Source organism: Caenorhabditis remanei, chromosome III, assembly GCF_010183535.1.
Source record: "Caenorhabditis remanei strain PX506 chromosome III, whole genome shotgun sequence".
NCBI classification, from domain to species: Eukaryota; Metazoa; Nematoda; class Chromadorea; order Rhabditida; family Rhabditidae; genus Caenorhabditis; species Caenorhabditis remanei.
Genome location: NC_071330.1, coordinates 12,736,125 through 12,759,395, shown reverse-complemented (window position 1 = coordinate 12,759,395; position 23,271 = coordinate 12,736,125). Strand labels below are relative to the sequence as shown.

The following is a 23,271-nucleotide window of genomic DNA, read 5'->3' as shown; positions in this document are numbered from 1 at the left end:
ACTGAAACTGAGCAGCAAGCATCTTGGTTGACTGTCCATTCAGATGACCACGAAAGATGGCGGTCTTGACAGAAAGCGGGAAGTTCTTGTTGTTTGTTGGTCTAGTCATACCTAAACATCAACTTTCAAGTCAGAACATGCACTTTGGACTTTTCAGAAAAACACAAATAATTAAAAACTGGAAAAAGTGAAAAACGTGAAAAAGTGAAAATATCGAAAAATCGAAAAAAAACGCTAAAAATTTTTTATTGGATGATGCAATTTCTGTCTGCAATCTTGCGTATAGATGCTTACCGTAGGCTGAAAAATTTTCAGATCAATCGGATAACTAATAAAAAAGTTATGCTGAAAAAACCAAAAGGGGATAGAATTATGGCCAGCACTGTAAGTGTCTCATTTCTACTTCCAGACTCTTCCTATATTCAGGTAACTAGCTTTATAAATATTTCAGTTGATTTACTTTTTGAATAAATCTTTTGGAACTTTTGATTGTTTTTTGCTGTTCAACTGTTACTAGAGATGTTTTTCCCGTTTCATACTTCCTTTTTCGGGTTTCCTACCTGCACCTCCACTATATTTATTCACAAAAACAAGCGAGAAGAAGAAAGCGAATCAAGATGGGGGGCAAGCGGGGGAGATGAATTCAGTGTGAAGTTGCTAATAATTTGATAAAAAGAGTCATCGTCATAGGAAGAAGACATGAATGAGAGGAATTAGGAAAAATTCACAGTGATTACTTGTTTAAAAAAGACATAGAAAGGGGGTAGAGAGGGGGGATTACCTACAAAAGAAAACAGAGAAAATTAAAAAGAAACAGAGACAAGTGAACATATTAAAAAGAGAATCTCAAACAAATCATATTACAGAAATTCTACTGAATTGGATTTCTCCACGTGCACAACTGTCTCGATGTCGAATTAATGACGGATAGCCACTTCTGGAGGTCCTGGGTCGTGTCGGCGGCAAGCATCACTCTCAATTGCATTATTCCACGTGGCTCTTCTGGATCGTCTTTCGGCGCCCACACGTCGATATGGAAACTATTGGGGAATGGGCAGATGTCGTTGACTGTCGAAGCACCTTCCGACCGGCAACACGTACTCAGATCCATCAGGACTAGGTAACCCTAGAAACATTTCAATTCATCACTTTGGTTTGTATACTTCATTCTCACCTTGGTTCCCTCATCCTCCGGCTGCCTCCAGAATTTCATCTCCCCGTTCTCGAGTACACACCAGTATCGTGTCCACGATCCAAGTCCCTCGTTCGTTCGTTGATACATCGAAAGGAATCCACGGAAGAGAATGTCCGCTCCGTCGACCGCGTGCTTCTTTACCTTCATTTGAACCTCTCCGGCAATCGGGTAGACCGTATTTGACAGTTTGTACACATATTTTCCGGGGCACGTGATGTCAAACGAGAACTCGCCGAGTAGTTGGAAATTCGTCACGTTATCGTTGGTGATGGCGTTCGTCGAGTTGCCGATTGGAGGAGCGGCGTAGAGACTTTGATTCGCTGAAACTGCTGCAGCAGCGGCGGCTGCCGAGGAAGTGCTTCCACCACCAAGGAACGTACCACGACTCTGAAAACTTCTAGATAAGTTGGTCTTCAAAAGTACATGGCCTAGAAACCCGTGCGTATTTCTAGGCCAAGACAACACAACAAAGGACATACATGCAACTTTCTCCACAATCTACACGGTAATCCAATAATTCTTTGATTCTGGCGTCTCTCATCGGCTTCAGCAGCTGACGCTAGCCTCGAGTCGTGTTCACTTCTATCAACATAATAACACCAATCATCGACATTCTGTGGGGGCGGTTAATATTAGGAGGACACACGAGGGGGTTAGTAAGTGGACATACGGACACACAGACAGACAGACAGACAGACAGACAATCAAGTTACCTTCGGCTTCAACGTCGAACTTTTCAGCTTGAATTTGTCCTCGTGAGTCGTCGATTCCCGCATCGATTGTTGTCCATAAATCTCGACGGAAGCACGGAAATCCGACGGAATTGCAGTGAGTTTCAGAGGAGTCGGGAAGTCGAGAGTGCCACGTCGATTGAGTCCACCGTCGGAGGTGACCATCTTGGAGACGTCGACTTGTTCACCGTACTTGAGTATCGCTATGAAATAGAAGACGTCTTCTGACTTCTTGGCCGAGGCGATGTGTTGGGCGACAAAGTTCCGATCAATGTTAACAGTGAGTTGAGTGATTGACACAGTGCCTCGCGGACCGTCGATTCTGAAATTTAAGCCTTTTTAAAGAAATCTACCATATTTCACTCACATCTTAACTCCTTCATGCTCGATTCGTCTCATCTCAATCGCCATCGCTCGGTACTTTTCCATGTGCACCAAATACGCTCTCTGAGCTTCGAATTCCTCTCGAGACCCACGGAAACTGGGTTCTTCTCGGGCACGAGCCAGTGCTCTCTGCGATTGCGTAACGAGTTTATCCTCGATTTTCATCGCACCTTGAAGACGTTCCATCGCTCCTTTAACGGTTTCGACGAAGCGTCCAGGCGATGAGAAGTTTCCGTTTTGTCCGTTAGAAGACGTCAACTGTCTCAACTTTTGTGGAGACGTCAGTGATGCGACGGGGGCTGACGGAGATACAGATGAGAGTGGTTGTGCTCCAGATGACTCGCCGACACGATCTCTTTGTATCTTCCGATAGAATGAGACAGAATAGGCGAGTTGAGAATCATTCTGTCGGTACACTGGCGGCTCCTCCTTCTTCTGCTGTTCTTCGTATCTACGTGGATTCGGTACTTCCGTCACGTCTTCTTCTGAATCCTCTTCAACCGGAGGCTCTTCTTCTTCTTCCTCTTCTGGCTCAGAAGACTCCACCTCTTCTTCCTCAATAATTTCAGCTTTTTGTCTCAACGTCTTCAGTGGTGACATCATCGAATTATCATGAGAAGCCAATGGAGCATCTCTATAAGGAGACGGAGTGTCTGTCCCAGGTCCCTCAATGAATCCGAATGCATGATCAATGAACTTCGAGGTGTCTGCAACATCTCCAGTCGCCACATTATCGCCAGACACCGAATCTTCCTCCACAAACACATCATCATCGTCGTCATCCTCCTCCTCCTGATACCCATCATAATTCCTATTCTCCGCCTGATTCTGTGAGTGAATCGACGATGCAGACGGTCCTTTTCTCCCCGCCGGCCGGAATCCAATCCGTGTCGGAATCGCCGTCTCCTTCATCTTGATCGCAGTGGCAATGAGCGAGTCCTCCGTCGCATCCGGATGTATCGGGGTGCCCGTCGCCGATGAGAACTCCCATCGAGACTTCAGATTCTTCAACTTTCCAACTGAGGCTCCAACAAGTGGAACTGTTCCAGCCGTCTTCTCATCGGCACGTGCTCCCTGTACAACCGGAGTGTTCGCTTGTCCTCTCCATTGAGTTTGAACGGGAAGGGGAGCTGTGGCGACGAGTGGTTGTTGAATAGGAGGAGTAGTAAGAGGAGTATATGAGATGGGCGGTTGGGAGAAAAGATTCTTCTTTTGTTGAGGAGCGTGATGATAGTGTGGAGTATTCAAGATAGGGGCAGATACAGGCGCCACGTGACGAGGTGTAGGGACAGGAGCAGTCTGAAAATTAAGAATTCAAGAAGCGCCAAAGGCACGCCAGAATCGAAAGCTCTCAAAAGCAGTTAGTCACATTCAGCCAGTTTCAGCCAGTTACTCACATAGTTAGCACCACTATTTTTTAGTTTCTCCTCGAATTGCAACCGTCTCGTCGTCGCCACCGACCCCTCGAGAGCCGCCGATTTCGATGGTGACATTACAGATTCGGTTGGGGGCGGGGCTTGTTGAGTCTTCGGTGATGATGTACTTTTGGGGGTCTGGAAGAGAAAAAGCGAGGGTCAATTTCACTAAGTTTTCAGCCAAAAATCACTCATAAAAAAGCACACTCACAAAGTGAACAGGTGAGAACATGCTCCGCCCAATTGCGTCTTTCGAAAACGGTTTAGGCGACGAGACGAGTGTGTGAATGTTGGTGGGTCGTGAGAGAGGTACTGTAGATGTCGTCGTCGTCGACGTGGATGTGGATACGGTAGATGATGACGTGGCTGCGGTGGTCGATGTGGGCGGAGCTTGTACTTTCTATGGAATGATTAGTTTCTGATGGGTGAGTGGAAGTGAGTGTGAGAAAGCGTGCAACACAGGCTCCGCCCCTTTTTTACCTTTCTCATAAAAGTGTGTGCTCCGTACTCGTCGTTCTGCTCCGCGAGCCGTCCCTGTAGAATCGCCTCTCGATTATCACAAGATTGAGCATTAATTACAGTATTCTCGTGAGTAATATGTTGATTCATTGACAACTCTCCACAACTCAACGAGGACGTCGTCACATTCATCATTTCAGCAGAACCACCGAGAACTGTCGACATATCGTTGACTGATGAGCCGCCGGAGAAGATGGACGACTCGTTGGGAAGGTAATTGACATTTACTATTGGTTGAGCGAATTTTATGCGGCGAGCTTCGAAATCCGAACGGCCCAGGGCGATTTCGGGTCTGAAAATAGAGGATTTCAGAAATTTTGAACTAAGAAAGGGAAATTGAAAAATATTTGTTTAGTTTTTCCAGTCCAGAGAGTATTTATGACGGAAAAAATCCGACTTCTGTCTGATTTCAAGTAATTTTCAGCATTTTCAAAATAGGAGACTGGCGTGGCTTTGGCGCGATATTTAGTGTAAGTCTCTTAAAACCCTCCTAAAATCCAGAACATTTGTTTGGCGTGCCTTTGGCGCGTTTGAGTTCAATTTAGTGGCTCAAAATGCGAAAATGAGGAGGCTGGAGTGCCTTTCGCGCGTTTGAGTTCAACTTAGTTAAAAATGTAAATTTTCAGGGGCTTTTACTGAAAATTATTAATAAATTGGCAAAAATCACGATTTTTAGTTGAAAAGGTGTCAAAAAACGGGGGTTTGAGGTCGAAAAACCCACAAAAATCGTAAATTTCGTAAAAAACACTAAAAATCACGCTTTTCAGCCCCCGAATCCAGTAAAATCCAAAATTTCTCAAAATTTCTGTTTTGGATGCCAAAAAACAGTCAAAATTGAGTGTTCTAGCTTTTGAATCATAAAATATTGAGCTTTAAGACTGAAAATTCCAATTTCTCAGCTCCAAACCATCATTTTCAGATCCGAAAGCATCAAAAACTATTTTTCAAGGTAAAAATCGCAATTTTCGACTGAAAACTATAAATTTCCATCACTCCGTACCCATTTTTCGACACTTCCGGAGCACTTTTCGACGATTGAGCGATATTTGGACTTCTTAACGAAGCAGCGCCAGCTGGTGTATTCAATACAGATGATCGTGTCTCTCCAATCGACATTCTCGGTGATCTTCCCTTCATAAACGCCTCTTTTGGCTTGTTGTATTGACTCTGATAGTCGTATTCGTAGTCATCAATCTCTTGAGCCAACATTGAGAATCTCGACGGCTTTTTCGTGGTTGACGATTGATTTTCAGAGTTTTCAGTGTCGTGAAACGTTGATGAACAGTTTGGAGTGGATTCCTTGGGTGCGGGTTGTCGGAAATTAACTGGAGACTTTTCGGATGCATTTGAGGAGAGACCGAACACTTTTGCGGGGGGTGCCGGATCTGAAATTCAATTTTTACTTTAATTTCCACAATTTCCAATCAAATTCATTCAAATTCCAACCTTCCTGCTTCAGCACCGGCTTCCTCGACTGAACTACATTCTCTTTCGCCTCCTCGCCCGTCAACTCTGTCTGCCGGGCGCGGATTCGATTCATTATACTGTCAAACTGATCGTCCATCGTATGTACAGTGTAATTCTGCAATTAATTTTATATATTACCTATGGGAAGATGTAAACTTGCGAACAATTTCGATAAATTCGTAAAAGGACGAAATTTTGTCGTTTTCGATGAAATTCAAGGGTAAAATGACGTAAAATGACTCGAAAATCGTTTATGTCGTGGATTCTAGAAGAAAAAATAAAGAAAATCGCAAAGTTCACGCTGAAAATCGTCAAGAAATCGCTGAAAATGCCGAAAAACAGTTTCCAAAATTTGAAATTCGTTGTTTGGCGGCAACATGTGGTCCGATCGTGGCGGGACCCAATCGAGAAATCCCATGCGCCTTTAATCCCGCGCACCCTGCGTTTCCTCGTTTTGTGTACTCTCTCGCTGGGTGGCATTTGAATTTTCTCGATTTTCTCTCGCTTTATCTCAATTTCGATCGGGAAAACCGGTTTCAAGGTCAAAATAAACACAATTCAATCATTTATATACAAAACAAGTGCCAATAAGTATTCAAAGCACCATATGCAACCTGTTTCAATTAATCCTTTCCACAAATTATCAAAAAATATCACATGAAACGAATAAAAGTTAGTAATTATTAAGCCAAAACCACATTTTCTTGAGGTTCTACGGGTTCGATTTCGTCTTCATCAAGCACAAGACGACTGTAGTCTTCCTCGTCGGCTTGGCGCTGAAAAATCCAATTTTTTCGATTAAAAAATATGAAATCGATAAAAATACCGAGAAAATGATGATAACAACAAAAACGGCAAGCCAACAGATGAGTCCAAGTGATAAACTGATGACTCCGGCGATGAATGAATAGTGTTTTGCGTTGAAAATTGCGGAGAGCTGTTCGCGAGTTCCCTCGTCGAAATCGGCGGTTTCGTTCATCCAAAGTACAGGGACGATAACGTTTGTCGTGTTTTCAGTTACGCTGGAAATAGATTTTAATGTAAAATCCCCGAAAATTCGTGGTTTTCACTGTGAAAAATCTCGAAAAATCGCGATTTTTACAAAAAAAAACCTCCAAAAATCGGGATTTTTGCTGGAAAAATTCCGAAAAATCGGGATTTTCACTGTAAAAACCTCTAAAATTTTTTTCTGTAATAAACTCGAAAAATGGAGATCTTTTAGTAAAAACCTCGAAAAACAGATTTTTTTGTAAAAACGGATTTTACATCCAAAATTGCTGATGTTCAGTCACCAGTCGGTTCACGTCGCCTAACGGCGACTAAACCTCCTTTTCTACACCACCCTTCCGGTTGTTACAGCGCCTCCAGCGCTTCCCGAACGGTTGAGACTGTCGAGGTCTCACAATTCTCTCCAACTTCTGGATCGTAATACTTTTCTTAGCTTGTTAGTAGTCTTTTAGCTGTGAGCAGGCCGTTCCGGAAAAGCACAATTGTTAGATCTCTACTTTTCTGATACGATTTCGTTCCCTTACTCCTCTATTTTCTCTAAATCAGGCGAAAAGAAAAAATCTTCCACGTCTCCGGGACAAATCCAAAGTACTACAGTCAACGCTGCCTAACTTGCCAGATCGGATTCCTAAACGCATTCACCTTCACCATTTGAACGTCGAATTTAGCCTTGAAATATAGCGCCTCGCAGTATGGATAAATCGTTCTCATGTAGTGAGGATCTGGTTGTGCATCAGTAACACCTACTCGAAAAACATTTCGTTGACGTGGCGACATCCGAACTCGATGTGGTCTGACCGTCTCTTTCACTTGAGTTACAGATGTTCTAGTAGTATTGGCTCTCGTTCTTCCCGCCGTCACATCTTCGGGGTCTTCTGATAGCAGCCTGGGAAATCTTTGAAGCCCGTCTAGATCTCGTTTGATAATCGGGCTCATTTTTCCTGTTGAGTTCAATTTCGTTCGGAACTGGTTCTGTTACCGTTTGACTGTCGACTGATCAGTGTCAGATTGTAGAAATCGTCGGACTGATGACATAAATTTCAAACTCAAAGATAGTAAGGATCCTGACAATCTTGGGTGCCTGAAAGCAGTGCCCGACGTCTCCTTTTTGTCGATGTTTTTTACCGGCTCTTGTGTCATCAGCTGAGTCCCCTCGATCCCATCAATTCTGTTAAGTTCTACGCTCACATCTGAATCCGAGCTATATATCCGTTTCCGTACCTATATTCATCTCGTCTCTTTCTGGCGACAGGCCAACAACATTTGCTATGGAATTCTGACAATATCGAGTCCGGATAGCTTCACCGGATGTCCTTTTCTTGTCGATCTCTGTGTCGTGTTCTCTACCCCATCAATTTCTCCGAGCTCCACTCTCCCATCTGATTTTGATCGATGGAACGCACCTTTATCTATTTCTTATTCTGTACTCATCAGATTTAAACCATTCGATCCAAAAGTGGGACGATCACGAAGCCGTGGAACAGCGTGCAACGTGGAGCTGGTATCACCGGGAACAGGAGAAGCAGCACCATGAGTATCTAGCGAATTTTCGGCGGGAATAGTAGCAGTTAGAGAAAGTGACGTCATTAAGGAAAAAGGAAAATGATAGTAATCAGCGGTCGGAAAGAACGGGTTTTATGTGGCCCATGTCAGGATTTCACGCAACTTCCGCTCGTTATATTTAAAAAAAATGGGCGGAGCGAAAACAGTGAAGAAGAAGGGAAATGCTGGCCAAAATAGCTATCAATAATTTTTTTAATGTGGACCCATATGGATCCATCACATGTATCCTGAAAACTGCCCATATCTATTTGTGATACCGATCAACTTGGAAGCAAGCGAACGTTTTTTAGAACTCAATTTTTTCTGAATTCGATGGAAAGGTTCCGCATTTGTTCGCGACGTATATCTCGCTGGAAACAAACGACACATTCCGGAACCTCTACTTTTCCTAACTATCAACAAAAAAAAAGAACAAAGAACTTTTCGTCTCCACGGGATCGAACTAAAAACTAACTGTAGTCAACGACGCATAACTTGCCAGATCGGACGCGGCGACACGCCGACCATCACCACGCGGCACACGGAAAATGCAAACTGTAGAATGGAAAGAAATGACGACGTTTTAGCCGACAGTTTCACGCCACTGTTTCCGTTTTTCATTCCCCTATGCTTTATCAGTGTTTTTGGCTCAGAAGGCGTCATTTTGAGAATTTTGAAAAAAGAAAAAGACGGGCATCATGCGGGGGAAATTTCTGATCTTTTGGTCCAACTTCGAAGAAAATCGGTTCAGTAGGAAAGGCGGTAGGCTCGGCGACAGACACACAAACATACAGAATCTGGTGTTTGTTAATAGTAAAGATTTTCAGCCTATTTTCAAGCAAAAATTACAATTTTAGTACATCTTAAACGGATTTCCGCCGATTTTTCTCAAATTTTTGTCAGTGAATGGGAAATTAGAATTCTTTCGAAAAAAAAAAACGGAAAATTTTAGAAATTTTTTTGAATTTTTCAGTACTGAAATTCTGATTTTAAGCATTTGTGTACTCACCTCAAGTCTCCCTTGACCATTCCCACATTAATCTGCATAATTCTTTTCGCTTGGGTCGGCACTCCGGCTGTTGGCTCCAAATCGACAAAAGTCAAGTCATTGGTCGGTGAGGGGACGGAGAGACCACTGACAGCATGCCATACTTCCATTGGAGAATTATAGAAATGGGGATTCGATAAATAGACACGTGGATTACCGGATTGACAACGGGATAGGTCGATGAGACCGGCGGGGAGACAGTTTTCTGGAAAATTTTATTTGGAACTTGAAGAAATGTAAATTTTCAGACTCAGCACGTCGAGAGCTTTCAGAAAAGTATAATCATGCCCCAGATTGGATGAAGTTGGGTCCCACCACGAAAAGGGCAAACTTGGGTTACTGTAGTTTTCGTGGTGGGACCCAACTTGAAAGCAAACATAGGCATGATTGTACTTTTCTGAAAGCTTTAATTCTCCTGATTCCAAATTTCCAAGTCTCTTGCCAACTGGAACAAATCAGACCGGGTTACGGTAGTAGTTTTAGTTGGGGAGACTAGTGTCCAGAGAAACCAGACACTCTGCGTTTCTAGATCAGTGATATTTTGGATAAACTATATTTTCCAGACAAATTTTAAAACTTCTGCACATTTCAGCCAAAATCATAAAAAATTGTTGGAAGATCAGAAAGTTAAAGAGTTTCGAAACATTTCGAAAAATCACAAAACTACCGTAACCCGGTCAGTTTTGTTTCAAACTCAATCAAACTTATATATTCGAATTCAGCTTGTGAAGACGCTTCGAATGAGTATAATCATGCCTATATTCGATTCAAGTTGGGTCTCACCACGAGAACTACAGTAACCCCTAAAATTAAATACACATACCGTAGTTTCGTGGTGGGACCCAATTTGCTCCGAATATAGGCATGATTACACTTTTCTGAAAGCTATTGAAGAGTCCTTTCTAATAAGGGCGGTTTGGTGGCCTCGTTTTGGGATTCTAGGCCATTAAAGCAGGTTTTCTAGGCCATGTCTCGTCATTTTTGCACCAATTCGGTCCAGATTTAACGCCATTCAGGCCATTTTTGATCATTTTTAGGCCATTTTCAGACCATATTTCCTTACCAATCTGTACCGTAGTGTTCTCAAAATATCTGGGAACTCCGGCCTTATTACAGAATCCTTGATTCTCTGGTCTCTTCGGATCATATAAATCCTTCGGTGGCACATATCTCCACGACAGAATTCCCTGAACAGACACATCCCGTGAGTATTCCATTTGAACGGATCGACAGATTTGTGGAACGAAAAGAGTCAGCCGTTGTTCTCTTTTCAACATCGGACTGAATAGTTGTCCATCGGTTCCATTCACCATTCGAGCGTATACAGTATCCCATGTTCCTTCGGGCATTACTGTCATGTTGTTCCACGTGTAGAGGTGACCGATCTTATATGGAGATGGGACGCCCGTATCCACTTCATAGGTGCCGTCGGTGGTGCCATTTTGCTGAAAATAAGAGGATTGGTGGCCTAGAAATACTCAAAACTCGGCAGTCTCGAAAACTACAGTAATCCAATTAGGGTTAGTTGAATTCAGCGTGAGGAGAGCTTTCAGAAAAGTATAATCATGCCGCGATTTGGTGCAAGTTGGGTCCCACCACGAAAACTACAGTAACCTATTTCATACCGTAGTTTCGTGGTGGGACCCAATTTTCACAGAATCGGGGCATGATTATACTCATTCGAAGCATCTTGACGAGCTAAATTCGAATATCTCAGTTTTATTGAGTTTGAAACGAAACTGACCGGGTTTCGGTAGTTTTTGTGATTTTTCGAATTTTCGAAATGTTTCGAAACTCTGTAACTTTGTTATTTTCCAATAATTTTTAATGATTTTTGGCTCAAAATAAGCACAATTTTCGAAATTTGTCTGAAAAAATGATTTTAAAAAATCACTGTGCCTGGTTTCTCTGCCTCTAGCCTCCCCAACTAAAACTACCGTAACCCGGTCGCATTAGTTCCAATTGGCAAGAGACATAGATATTTGGAATTAGGAGAATTAGAGCTTTGAGAAAAGTATAATCATGTCTATGGTTGCTTCCAGTTGGGTCCCACCACGAAAACTACAGTAATCGATTTTGAAGGCGCATACTGTAGTTTCGTGGTGGGACCCAACTTTCACCGAATAGGGGCATGATTATACTTTTCTGAAAGCTCTCGACGTGCTGAGTCTGAAAATTTACATTTTACAAAAAAATTTCAAGTTTACAAGTTTCAGGCCATAAAATTACGATTTTCTTCCAAAATGTGAAAAAAAAGGTGACCTAAAACCCCAAAAAAGCTACAGTACCCAAGGCTGTCAAAAAGGCCGTGGGCCGATTCTATATCTCAGTTCCCAGCCATGGAAAATTTTCGCTTCTTCAGGCGGCCTTGTAGAGTACCAAAAGATTAGTCGATGTACAAAAATTCAGCCCATTTGGTTAATCCGCGGCCTCGACGGCCCTAAAGGCCGAGGGCCGCGGCCGGCCGTGCGACAGCCTTGACAGTACCCCAAGGCGCATACCGTACCCCATAGAAGAATCCGATTCTCCTCTGAAGACTATTCGTCTCGCAAAGGAAACTCAAAATCTTATTTTTGCACACCAAATCGACGATCGGATCCTCGTATCCATCGAACAAAGCATCACTGATTTTCACCTGAAAAAAGTGTCTGTCTGTGTGTCCGGATGTCCTCCCTACCGTAATAAACGGTGCCTCCGACACCATTTTCAGCACTGATTCAATGGCAAATTTGATGCGAACTCCCCAAATTGTCACGTCGGCGGCGTCGACCAATTTTTGGAAAACGATATTCGGAATGGTGATTTTCTGTGACAACTGACACTCGGAACACGATAAATTCGTATTGAAAAAGTATAATTTCTTGTTTTTATAGAAGATTCGAGTGTCATTTTCATCCCAACGATGGTAGACTTTTTCTTGGATTTCACTGGAAAAATGAAGGGATTTTTGGTGGGAAACAAGGAGATCTCGGGATATACAGATGGACAGATGGACAGAAAAACCTGAATTTTTAAAATTTTAATGAAACTGCAAATTTCGACCTCCTCCAATCCAAAATATGAAAAATTTTCTAATTTTTTAAAGCTTTTAATGAGAAATAAATGGAAAATAGCATAGTTGTCAAGGCCCGGGCCGGCCCGGCTTCAAAAAATGACCCTTTTTTTCCTAATTTTTTTCTCGAAATTTTTTCAATTTTTCATCGAAAATGTGACCATTTTTGACTGTTTTTCAGATTTTCTTCTAATTCTGACTGATAGTCGAAAATTTGACTTTTTCGCAAAAAAATTCAAAAAATTCGAAAAAATTTGAAAAAATTTGAAAATTTCACTTTCGCGCCAATTTGCCCGGGCCTTGACAACTATGGAAAATAGGAAAAAATCAACGTCCGAGCCATTCCGAAAACCTGAATTTTCGTCGTTTTTCCCGGATTTTTGACAATTTTACACAATTTTTGTTTCGAAAAAACGAATTTTATCTAGTTTTCAGTCTTATTTGGGTCTGCTTGTTCAGAAAGTTTTGTTTTTTTCAGGTTTTTCACTGAAAAATGTAATTATTCAGGAAGATTCGTTAGGAAAGAAAGATTTCAAAACTTTTGACCAATTTTAAAGATTTTTAAGCAAAAAATTTGAAAATCGTCAATAAAAACGTCAAAAACTCAAAATTTCAGCGCTCGAAATATGTTGAAAAACGGGCGAAAATTTTGAAAAATGGACAAAAATGCAGTTTTTCAGAGGCTCAGACACCGATTAAAAAAAAATTTAATTTTTAGAATTTTCAAATAAAAAACTTGCATTTTTAGTCGAAAAATGACAAAATTTGAAGGTTTTCATTTAAAAAAGGCAAAAAAGTCATTGTTTTTCATAGTTGTCAAGGCCCGGGCCGGCCCGGCAAGGCCCGAAGGCCCGGGCCGGGCCGGGCCGGGCCGGGCCGGTAGAAAATTTTCAAGGCCCGGCCCGGCCCGAAGGCCCGGCTTCAAAAAACGACCTTTTTTTTTCCAATTTTTTTTTTCCAATTTTTTTCAATTTTTCATCGGAAATGTGACCATTTTTGACTATTTTTCAGAATTTCTTCTAATTCTGACTGATAGTCGAAAATGTGACTTTTTCGCAAAAAAATTCAAAAAAATTCAAAAAATTTGAAAAAATTTGAAAATTTGACTTTCGCGCCAATTTGCCCGGGCCTTCGGGCCGGGCCTTAAGCCCGGCCCGGGCCGGGCCTTGACAACTATGTTGTTTTTGCCTTCAAAGAGCACAGATGTCTGTCTGTGTGTCACTCTGGTTTTCCGGATGTCCATTGAAACTTTTTCCTAGTTTTCCGGTCTTTTTTGGCTTTTTTAGTTGAAAATCTCACGAAAAACATCTGTAAATCTGTGCAACTGTATGTCCAGATGTCCAATATTTCAATTCTTACTCAAAAACGAATGGTCCAATCTCTTTGAGATTCGGTTTCTCGTGTCTTTTGAGTATTCCGTCGACATTTGTCACATTGAACATCCAGATATTCAACTTCATTGAATACGGTGGTTTCAACCATGACGCCGTCATTTGATTCGGTATTTCTGTACCATTTGAGTCACGTGTGAAGCCGAGGTAGTCTTGCTGAAAACAGACATTTCAGAAATTGATGAGTAAGTGGGGTTTCGATGAGATTTCTGATAGAAAAAAGAGTTTTTAGCAGTTAAATCATCACGAAAATGTCAATTTTTTGAATGATTTTCCAGAAAAACACACTTTTCGATTCTAGAAAGAGTGAAGAAGGAAAGAAATAGCACTGTTTAACGATAACTTTTGCAAAAAAGACCGATTTTTTCATTTAAAAAAAAACTATTCACAGTCTCCAACTCTGTGAAAAAGAACTGTGAAGCCGATATTTTCCCGTTTTAATTCAATTCTTTTATTTTTTGCACTGAAAATGCAGTATTTTCAGATTTTCAAGCGTTGCAATCGATGAAAAAAGGTCCCATCCATTAGAATTGTGTAAAATTTTTTGAGCCAAAGAATGTGAATTTTGGTCAAAAATTGATTTTTTTGATACAGAAAAACAGATTTTCAGAAAAATGAGATTTTCAGCCATTTCAGCAAATATTTCTCATACTCATCTTGCTGAATATCTGTTTTTCTGTATTAAAAAAGTCAATTTCTCACCAAAATTCACGTTTTTTGGCTCATAAGATTGAGAATTTAAATTTCCACAATTCTAATGGATGGGGCCTTTTTTCATTCAATGCGACGTTTGAAAATCTAAAATACTGGATTTTCAGTACAAAAAATGAAAGAATTGAATTAAAACGTGAAAAAATCGGCTTCACGTTTCTTGCAGTTCTTTTTCGTTGTGTGGGAGACCGTGGATAGTTTAAAAAAAATGAAAAAATCTGTATTTTTTGCAAAAACTCGTTAAAGAAAAATGTCTCGTTGAAAAGTGCTATTTTCTGCCTTTTTCACATTTTCTAGAATCGAAAACTATATTTTTGGGCATTTTCGTGTTGCTTTAACTGCTAAAAACTTATTTTTCCATCAGAAATCACATTTTTTAATCGTTTTAACTCACCGCAATAACCTGTCGATTGACAATTCCATCAATGGGAATCCCAATGAGAAGAAGAATTCCGGTGACGGCGAGCAGTATTCCCGCGACTATCGCCGAGCCGAACAGACACGGCGCTTTTTTGATGATCATGCTGGGAAATTGAGTGATTTTGAGTGATTTTCACGAGATTTAACGGGAAAAATTGAAGAAACTATTCAAAAAAAGCAAAAAATGTCTGAAAATCACCAAAAAACCATCCAGAATTCGAATTGTCATCAAATTTCGCAATGGCAATAAAAAAAGATGAAAAACAACATGAGACATCACAGATTTCTTTTTGTTTTCCGCCTTTTTCACTGATTAAAAATCAAATTTCTTTCAAAAATCTTCTAAAATAACAAAAAATCGATAACTTGTCCCATTTGTCAGAAAGAACGGGAACAAGAAATAGACGTTTTTTGAAAGATTTTTTCTCATTTTTTTGCCGAAAAGACAGAAAGTGTGAGTCAACAATAACCGGAGGCTACAAACTCCTTGTTTATGTGGTGTGGTGTAGATCACGACACGTGACCGTGGAAGAGAAAATGGAGAATGTTAGGCCATCAGGGGAAAGTCCAGGTGTTCGGTTTTTCTCGGAAATGTATATTTTTTTTCTTTTTTCGAGTTTTTGTGTGAAATTTGGAGTTTAAAAACTAATATAGTAGATAATTTGAAGTAAATATTAATAAAAACACTTATTTCAATTGAAAAACCTTATTTTTATTCTATTTTATTCGTTTTTAGTTGGAAATTTGCTGAAAATCTTTAAAAATAAAAATAAAAATTGCAAAAACAAAAATAGAAATTGCTATCGTTGCGAGACCCGCTTTTAAAATATTGTCATGCACCTTTAAAAAATACAGTACTTTTTTAAAGTCTGAAATTTGTTTTCAGCGAATTTCCGGTATTCTTGTAGTTTTATCTCAATATTTTTTCTTAACTATTGTAAGAAAACACTTTTAATAATTGATTTCTTCTTTTTTAAAGCAAAAAATTGCAAAAAACCTTTAAAATACACAGTTTTATCACAATCGCTCCGAGACCTCACTGCCCAGAATTTGCAATGCGCCTTTAAGATTACTGTGTTTTCTTGGAAAATTTTTCTTTCATTTTTGACTGCAAAAACTTCTGAATTTCGACTCGGAGAAGGTATATATATTTAAGCGGAAAAAAGTTTAAAACTCATAAAAATTCACTCATTTATCTTTTATACACTATTATATTGATAATTTCATTATTTTCCTATAAAAACAGTCATTTTTCTTGTAGATGCAGGCACTGCAGAGCCGTCTCGAACAACTTGAAAATGCTACTGGTAGTGATATTTGGGAGATTTTGAAGGCGGTAAGAATTTGTGATAAATTTAAGGAATTCAGAGAGAAAAACATGAAAAATTGTGTTTGAAGTAGAAAATTTGTGAAAAAATTAACAAAAATTCTATAGAAATATTGATTTTTAAGCAAAAAATGTATAAAATTTGATAGAAATTCGAATTTCTGAGCATAAAGACGAATTTTCGCACTAAATTTTTTTTTGAAAAACTAAATCCGTATTCAAAAACCCCAAAAAAAGCATAGAATTCAAATTTTTCCGATTTATGTGTTTTTGTCTGAAAATTCACATTAAGAAGCCGAGAATTATAGGAATTTCGAAATATTTTGAATTTTCTGTCATAAATCCTCAATATTTCCAAAATTTCCCTATTTTTCCACCCAAATATTCATTAATTTCTCTTTTTTTCCAGTCAGAACAAGACCTCCGCCAAGATTTATCGACACTCAACACACTGAAAGAAGACAAAGAGAAACGGACATTGAAAGCGCTGGAAGCTATAAAATCGAAGAAAAAAGAGCTGAAATCATTGAGAAATGAGATAGAATCACTTCAGAATGAGTATAAACAATATATTATCTCTGTTGAGGAGACACTGAAATCCAATGGATTAGATATGAAACAAGTTGTCGGAGTGTTCCAGAAAGTTCTCGAAGATTCGTTGTGAGTTTAGATAAATCCATTGGGATATACAGATAGATGGACAGACGATAAGATGTTTGAAATTACAACGAAAAAATTAGAAACTCGTTAAATTTAGCAGCTCAAAACTGAATATTTCTACTAATTTCAGAAAAAATATCACTTTTTTCAGCTTGAGATGAATTATTGAAAGTTTTATTCCAAACATTTGACAAAAATTGATATTTTGTGAAAATTTTGTGAAAATTTATTTAGGTTTTTCAGCTGAAAATGTATTTAAAATTGACAAAAATATCAATTTTTCAGTTAGAGATCATTAATTAAAAGTTTTTCTTCAAAAATTCAACCAAAATTGATATTTTTGTCAATTCAGAATACATTTCCAGCTGGAAGACCTAAAATTTTTGAAAAAAAAGGTCAAAATCGATTTCCAAGCGTCCAGAAGCAGAGACAGAATACAAAATATTGGAAATTTCTGTTAGACTGGCGCGCCTGGGACGCGTAATTCAAAAATCTGAATATGAATACACGGAGGAGTTGTGATCATCTTTGGGGATTTTTATAACGCAAAAATGAAAATGCTCGTTAAAAATTGAACATCCGGACATCTGGACACACAGACAGAATGAAAAAATAGCGAAAAATATTGAAAACTGATCGAAAAATGAGAATTTTCGTTAAAAAAAATGTGTTATAACTTTTTGGAGATGTTTTCACATTTTCTAATTATGCGCCCCAGGCGCGCCAGCCTAACGAAATTTTCCAGTATTTTGAATTCTGTCTCTGCTTCTGGAAGCTCGGAAATCTTTTTTTTTTTAATTTTAAGTTTTTCAGCTAAAAATGCATTCTGAATTGACAAAAATATCAATTTTCGTCAAATTTTTGAAATAAAACTTTAATCAATTAGAAACATCGAAAATGGGGAGAAATATGTCTGTAGGTTTGTCCGGATGTCCAGATGTCCTCATCCGACATCTGGACATCTGGACACACCGACAGACTCATCTTAAACCACATTTTCTCTCATTTTTTGTTTTCAGATCCGAAAAGAAATCGGCGATAATCGCAATCATCGAATCCATTGAAATCTCGTCGAAATCATCGATTCAAGAGCTCCGCGAGCCAATAAAATCAATAAAATCCCTGATTTCGGATGATCAAAATCAGGTGGAATTGAGGAATTCAATTGAAAATGAACTCCGAGATCTCTACGATTCGTCCATTGAAATATTCCGTTCGAATCTTTGGTCTCTATTCCAAAAACAAGGAATTCCTATTCAAAATTTGGAAAAAACGCAGAATTTTCCGGATTTCTTAGAAAAAATCTCTGAAATTTTCGAATTTTCGAGTGATTTAGATGAGATTTTGAGTGGAAATCATGCTGAAACGACTGGAAATCTGATTGGTTCTTCTTTCGGTCAATTGACTAATTTGTGTTTGGATATGATTGAGAACGAGAGAGAAAGAGACGCAGACTTTGAGTGGATTCTGACGAGTGCCACGAAATGGGCGAAGAATTTGAAGGAAGTTGTGGAAAAGGGAATCGAAGGAATGAGTGGATTAGATGAGAAATACAAGAAGGAGGAGGAGGTGGAAGAGAGGTTTAATCAGACATTTTTCCAATTTATTGGCATGATTACGAAGAAATTCGTCAAAAAGGTAGCGTTTTTTCGAGATTTTAATGTGATTTTGAGTCATATGTGTTTTTTTGTCTGGAATTTTCCACAAAAATACCATTTTCCAGCCTAAAAACCGTCGAAATCTTCGATTTTTGACTGAAAATCCCGTTTGTCAGCTCAAAATCGTCAAAATCTTCTATTTTCGACTGAAAACTCCGTTTTTTGGATTAAAAATCGTCAAAAACCGTGATTTTCAGCCCAAAAACCGTCGTAATCACAAACCCGCTGGCGCGCCTTCGGCGCGTTTCGGAATTTCCTCGGGGCACCTTCGACGCGATTTTGGGTGAAAACTTCTCGATAAAATCGTATTTTTCAACTGAAAACACCTCTTTCCATACTAAAATCCGTCAAAATTCTCGATTTTTGACGAAACATCCCGTTTTTCACTTCAAAAACCGCCTAAAATCGTGATTTTCGGTTCAAAAACCGCTGGTCCGCCTCCGGCGCGTTTTAGAATTTCCTCGGGGCACCTTCGACGCGATTTTATGTGAAAATTTCTCGATAAAATCGTTTTTCCTCTGAAAATTCCATTTTCCAGCCTAAAAACCGTCAAAATTTTCTATTTTCGAATGAAAACCCCGTTTTTGGCTTAAAAACCGTCGGAATCGCAGAATCGCTGGCGCGTCTTTGGCGCGTTTCAGAACATTTTTTTGAGTCAAATTAGCAGATTTCTGAGCAAAAATTGCTTTAAAAAACCACTTCCCATACTAAAAACCCCCAAAATCTTCGATTTTCAACTGAAAATCTTGTTTTTCAGCTCAAAAACCATTAAAAACAGTGATTTTCGGCTCTAAAACCGTCGAAATCACACTTTTTAGGTCGGAATTTAATTTTTATGAAAATTGGGGGCATTTTCTGTTCGATTCTACAGAAGTTTTCTATTTCTAATATCAAAAATGCCGTTTTCAGTTTAAAAATGAAAATAAAAATTGACTTTTTCTAGTTCGAAATGCAATTTTTGGCAATTATTTTTGTTTTCCAATGAAAAAAACCGTTTTCAATGCTAAAAAAACGGAAAAGTAGTGATTTTTAGTTTTCTGAGCGGAATTTAGATAAAAAATCTACAAAACTCATCTTTTCCAGAATCTCAAAGACCCAATGATCTTCTCCAAACTGGCAATTCTTCTCCATCGATTCGAGGAATTGTGTGAATTCGATATCTCGAATAAAGACCTTTTCGAGCCCCTCTACGAGCCAGAAATCATCAGTAAATGGGTTCTAGTGAGTCTGGCGTGCCATCGACGCGTTTTCATTCATTTTTTTTGCAGTTAGAAGTGGAACTCTTCACGATATCAATCAATAAACTGCTGTCCTCCTCATCCTCATGTTTCACTCCACTTCCAGCAATTTTCATCGGCGGAAATTCGAATTCCAGAACTTCTCAATGGGCATCTGAAATTACCGTATTCCTGGAACAATGGATTCATCGAGTCGAAAAAAATGTGGAATCTTTCGGAAATTCAGAGATTCAGATGATGTTTTACGAGTGTCAACACACACTTTGGATCGATTTATGCGATAAAATACGGGCGGTCGCTAATCGATTGTATTCTGAATCCACGTGGAGCAATGACGTTTATTTGGTGATGAATTCCGTGTGGGAGTTGAGACGGATTATACAGGTAGGGGAGACATCCGGACACGAAAATATGAACAGACAGACGGGAAAACTGGTTTTTACCAGAAAATGGGTAATCTGGCGCGCCTTTGACGCTTTTGACGCCAAATATTTTGAAAAAATTGAACCTTCAAACGACTGGCAGACTCAAACACTGAAAATTCCGCTAAAAATCAACAAAAATGAGAAACTGGCGTGCTTTCAGCGCGTTTTTTAACAAAAACAGCACTAATGAGGAGCTTAGCTGGCGCGCCTGAAACGCGATTTTCCGATTTTCCATATGAAACGACATCCGGACAAATTTCCTGGCGAACAGACAAAATCAGATAAAAAATGTGTTCTCTGGCGCGCCGTCGACGCGTTTTTAAGGCGAGACTTTCTGTATCACATTTTCAAATTATGCGTCCCAGGCGCGCCAGCCTCTAACAAAAATTTTCCAATATTTTGTATTCTGTCTCTGTTTCTGGACGCTCGGAAATCGATTTTTTCAAAAAAAAAAATCAGGATGTTGAGCTCAGTTTTTGGATTTGCGATATAAAAAAGTGAAAAAAATTATATTTTGGCTGAAATTGGTAGAAATATTCAGTATTGAGCTGCTACATTTGACATATTAAAGATATTTTTTGTAATTTTTAGCTTTCGTCTGTCTGTGTGTTCAAGTATCCGGATGTCGTGTAAGGACATCTGGACATCCGAACACCTCAGTTTTATGATTTTCGGACATTCGGACACACAGATTTGAGAAGTTTTTCCCCCCAAAAAACTCTCATCTGCAGACATTTCCAGGGTTCAATTTTCTTATATTGTTCCGTTTAAAAAAATCCCCAATGATGATCACAATTCCTCATTGTATTCATATTTTCTAATTATGTGTCCCAGGCGCGCCAGCCTAAAAAAAGTCCGATATTTTGAATTCTGACTGCGCTTCTGGGCGCTCGGAAATCAATTTTTTCAAAAAATTATAGGTGTTTCAGAGGAAAATGTATTCTAACAAAAATATCACTGTCTGTCGGTGTGTTCAGATGTCCAGATGTCGGATGAGGACATCTGGACATCTGGACACACATATTTTTAGATTTTTCCACCAAAAACGCATTCCTCAATGTATTCTATACACATTTTCTAGTTATGCGTCCCAGGCGCGCCAGACTAACGAAAACTTAGATTTGGGGACATTCGGACACACAGATTTTTGCATTTTTCCCCATTTTCCCGCTCCCAAAACGTCCTCATTCATTTCTACTTTCCAGACCCAAACAATCGCATGGCCAATCGGATCATTCGAAGTGGAGAGAATATACGAGAACGAATGGAATCGTCTGAGTGGAATGATTGTTGAATATCTAAATGATCTGATCGATTCAATGGATCGAGGAATTCGATCATCATATCAGGGAGAGAAGAAGAAATGGATGATGGAGACATTCTATCATATTCAGAAATGTCTGAATAATTGCACTGTGAAGGCGAGCAGACCATCCAGGAGTCCGTTAATGAATGTGCTCACGGAGGAGTTATTCAAGAATTTACAGACGAGATTTGACAAGTGGAAGACGTGTTGTAGGTGAGTTGGAACAAAATATTGAGTAATCTGGCGCGCCTTTGACGCTTTTGAGCCGAAATAGATGCACAAACAGACTGGAAAACTGGACATTCGGGTAAAAATCAACAAAAAAGGGTGAACCGGCGCGCCTTTGACGCTCTCATTGAAAATGTGGGACATCCGGACGCAAAGAAACACAGAAAGACGGGAAAATTCCAAAACAAAATTAAAAAAAACTGTCTGAAAATGAGTTGAAAAATGAAAAACCTGAAAATTGTTGAAAATATCTCCTGAAATTTTCAAAAATTAGGAAACAAAAGTAGAGAATTCTCGATTTTTCCTGAATTTTTTTCTAATTTTGTACTCACAAACTGGTTTCTGGGGGTCTTTTTTCACAGGTTTCATACAAATTCAAGAGTTTTTCCTCCGAAAAACTCTTTTTTTTCAGAAAGTTTTTTTGATTTTTTGGTACTTTCGGTCAAAAATTTTCGAAAAATAAGGTTTTTAGTGCAGCTTTGATCCAGATGTCCTGTCTGTCCAGGTATCCTCGTATCCGGATGTCCGTACGCCCTAGCTCTTCGGATAGGACTATGGAATGCTCTCTTGTCCATCTGTTAGTCAGGATATCTGGAAGCCCGGATGCCTGTCTATCCGCATTTCCAGTTGCCACTTTTTCAGTCAAAAATTTTCGAAAAAAATGTTTTTCAAAAAATTTTCGAAAAAAGTTGTTCGAACATCCCTGACAGACACACAGACTGACACTTCAGAGTCTCATTTCATTTTCAGCATCGAAATACTCGGCTCTCTCTACACTCAAATCTACTCGAATCTCCTTCCCCAACTCGACGAATTCGAACGAATCGGACACTGGACACGTGGAAATGCATCTCGATCGGAGATGTGTCGACTCGATGCTCTCATGAAAATGGCGGCGAATTGTGATCCATCCGGGGAATTGGTTCGTATTGCATTCCGATCGATTGATGAGGAGCAAGTGATCAAAATGCTCGCAGAGTTGGGAATTCATTCGACAAGTGATCACGCATTCCAGGATTATCAGATTTTGGCTGAAAATTGGAACAAGATTGAGCAGAAACAATTCGATTATGGCGATTTCTAATTTTTTTTTTGTTGCTTTTTTTCTGAAAAAAATCACTAATTTTAGCCCAAATATTGTACTTTCGTGGTTTCTTTGTATGTCTGTTTGTCCGAATGGCCGTTTTCCTGTTTTCAAAACGAAAAGTTTCAGAAATAACAGATTTTGAGACTTTTAACACCGAAAAAAAGGTGCAATTTGAGAGTTCTAGAGAAAAAGCGTCAAAAATTGTTTTCTTTTACTCGGAAAAACCGGATAAATTTCGAAATTTTATGTAAAAATCTCATTTTTCTGAAATTTTCTGAGAATAACGTTTTTTTAAACTTTTTTTCTGAAAAACGCTCAGAATTCCGTTTTTTTTTTCTTCTATTGCATCCTCCTTCCATATTAATTTATTGTATTTTTATTCCTGCTTTTCGGGTTTTTTTCTTTTTTTCTGTCCCAAGTTCTAGTTAGAAATGTAACCGCGCTCTAGCGAACTTTTCG

The 23,271-nt window shown here is 39.3% G+C and overlaps 3 protein-coding genes across 3 annotated transcripts; 1 reads left to right on the top strand and 2 right to left on the bottom strand.

The window, feature by feature from the left end:
* Positions 1–871: 871 nt before the first annotated feature.
* Positions 872–5,808, bottom strand: GCK72_011073 (uncharacterized protein; the record flags this gene model as incomplete). Its single annotated transcript, XM_003097177.2, has 9 exons — positions 872–1,126; positions 1,175–1,582; positions 1,909–2,248; positions 2,294–3,609; positions 3,708–3,863; positions 3,937–4,125; positions 4,206–4,536; positions 5,245–5,629; positions 5,691–5,808. The coding sequence occupies 9 exons, from the start codon at positions 5,806–5,808 to the stop codon at positions 872–874; spliced, it is 3,498 nt and encodes a 1,165-aa protein (XP_003097225.2).
* Positions 5,809–6,394: 586 nt separating this feature from the next.
* Positions 6,395–14,986, bottom strand: GCK72_011072 (uncharacterized protein; the record flags this gene model as incomplete). Its single annotated transcript, XM_003097185.2, has 8 exons — positions 6,395–6,487; positions 6,538–6,733; positions 9,271–9,514; positions 10,373–10,754; positions 11,816–11,944; positions 11,987–12,236; positions 13,721–13,908; positions 14,858–14,986. 8 exons carry the CDS (start codon positions 14,984–14,986, stop codon positions 6,395–6,397), a joined length of 1,611 nt encoding a protein of 536 aa, XP_003097233.2.
* A 1,158-nt stretch (positions 14,987–16,144) lies between these two features.
* Positions 16,145–22,809, top strand: GCK72_011071 (uncharacterized protein; the record flags this gene model as incomplete). Its single annotated transcript, XM_053728196.1, has 7 exons — positions 16,145–16,219; positions 16,620–16,870; positions 17,890–18,508; positions 19,612–19,749; positions 19,797–20,150; positions 21,397–21,710; positions 22,476–22,809. 7 exons carry the CDS (start codon positions 16,145–16,147, stop codon positions 22,807–22,809), a joined length of 2,085 nt encoding a protein of 694 aa, XP_053587773.1.
* Between the last annotated feature and the right edge of the window lie 462 nt (positions 22,810–23,271).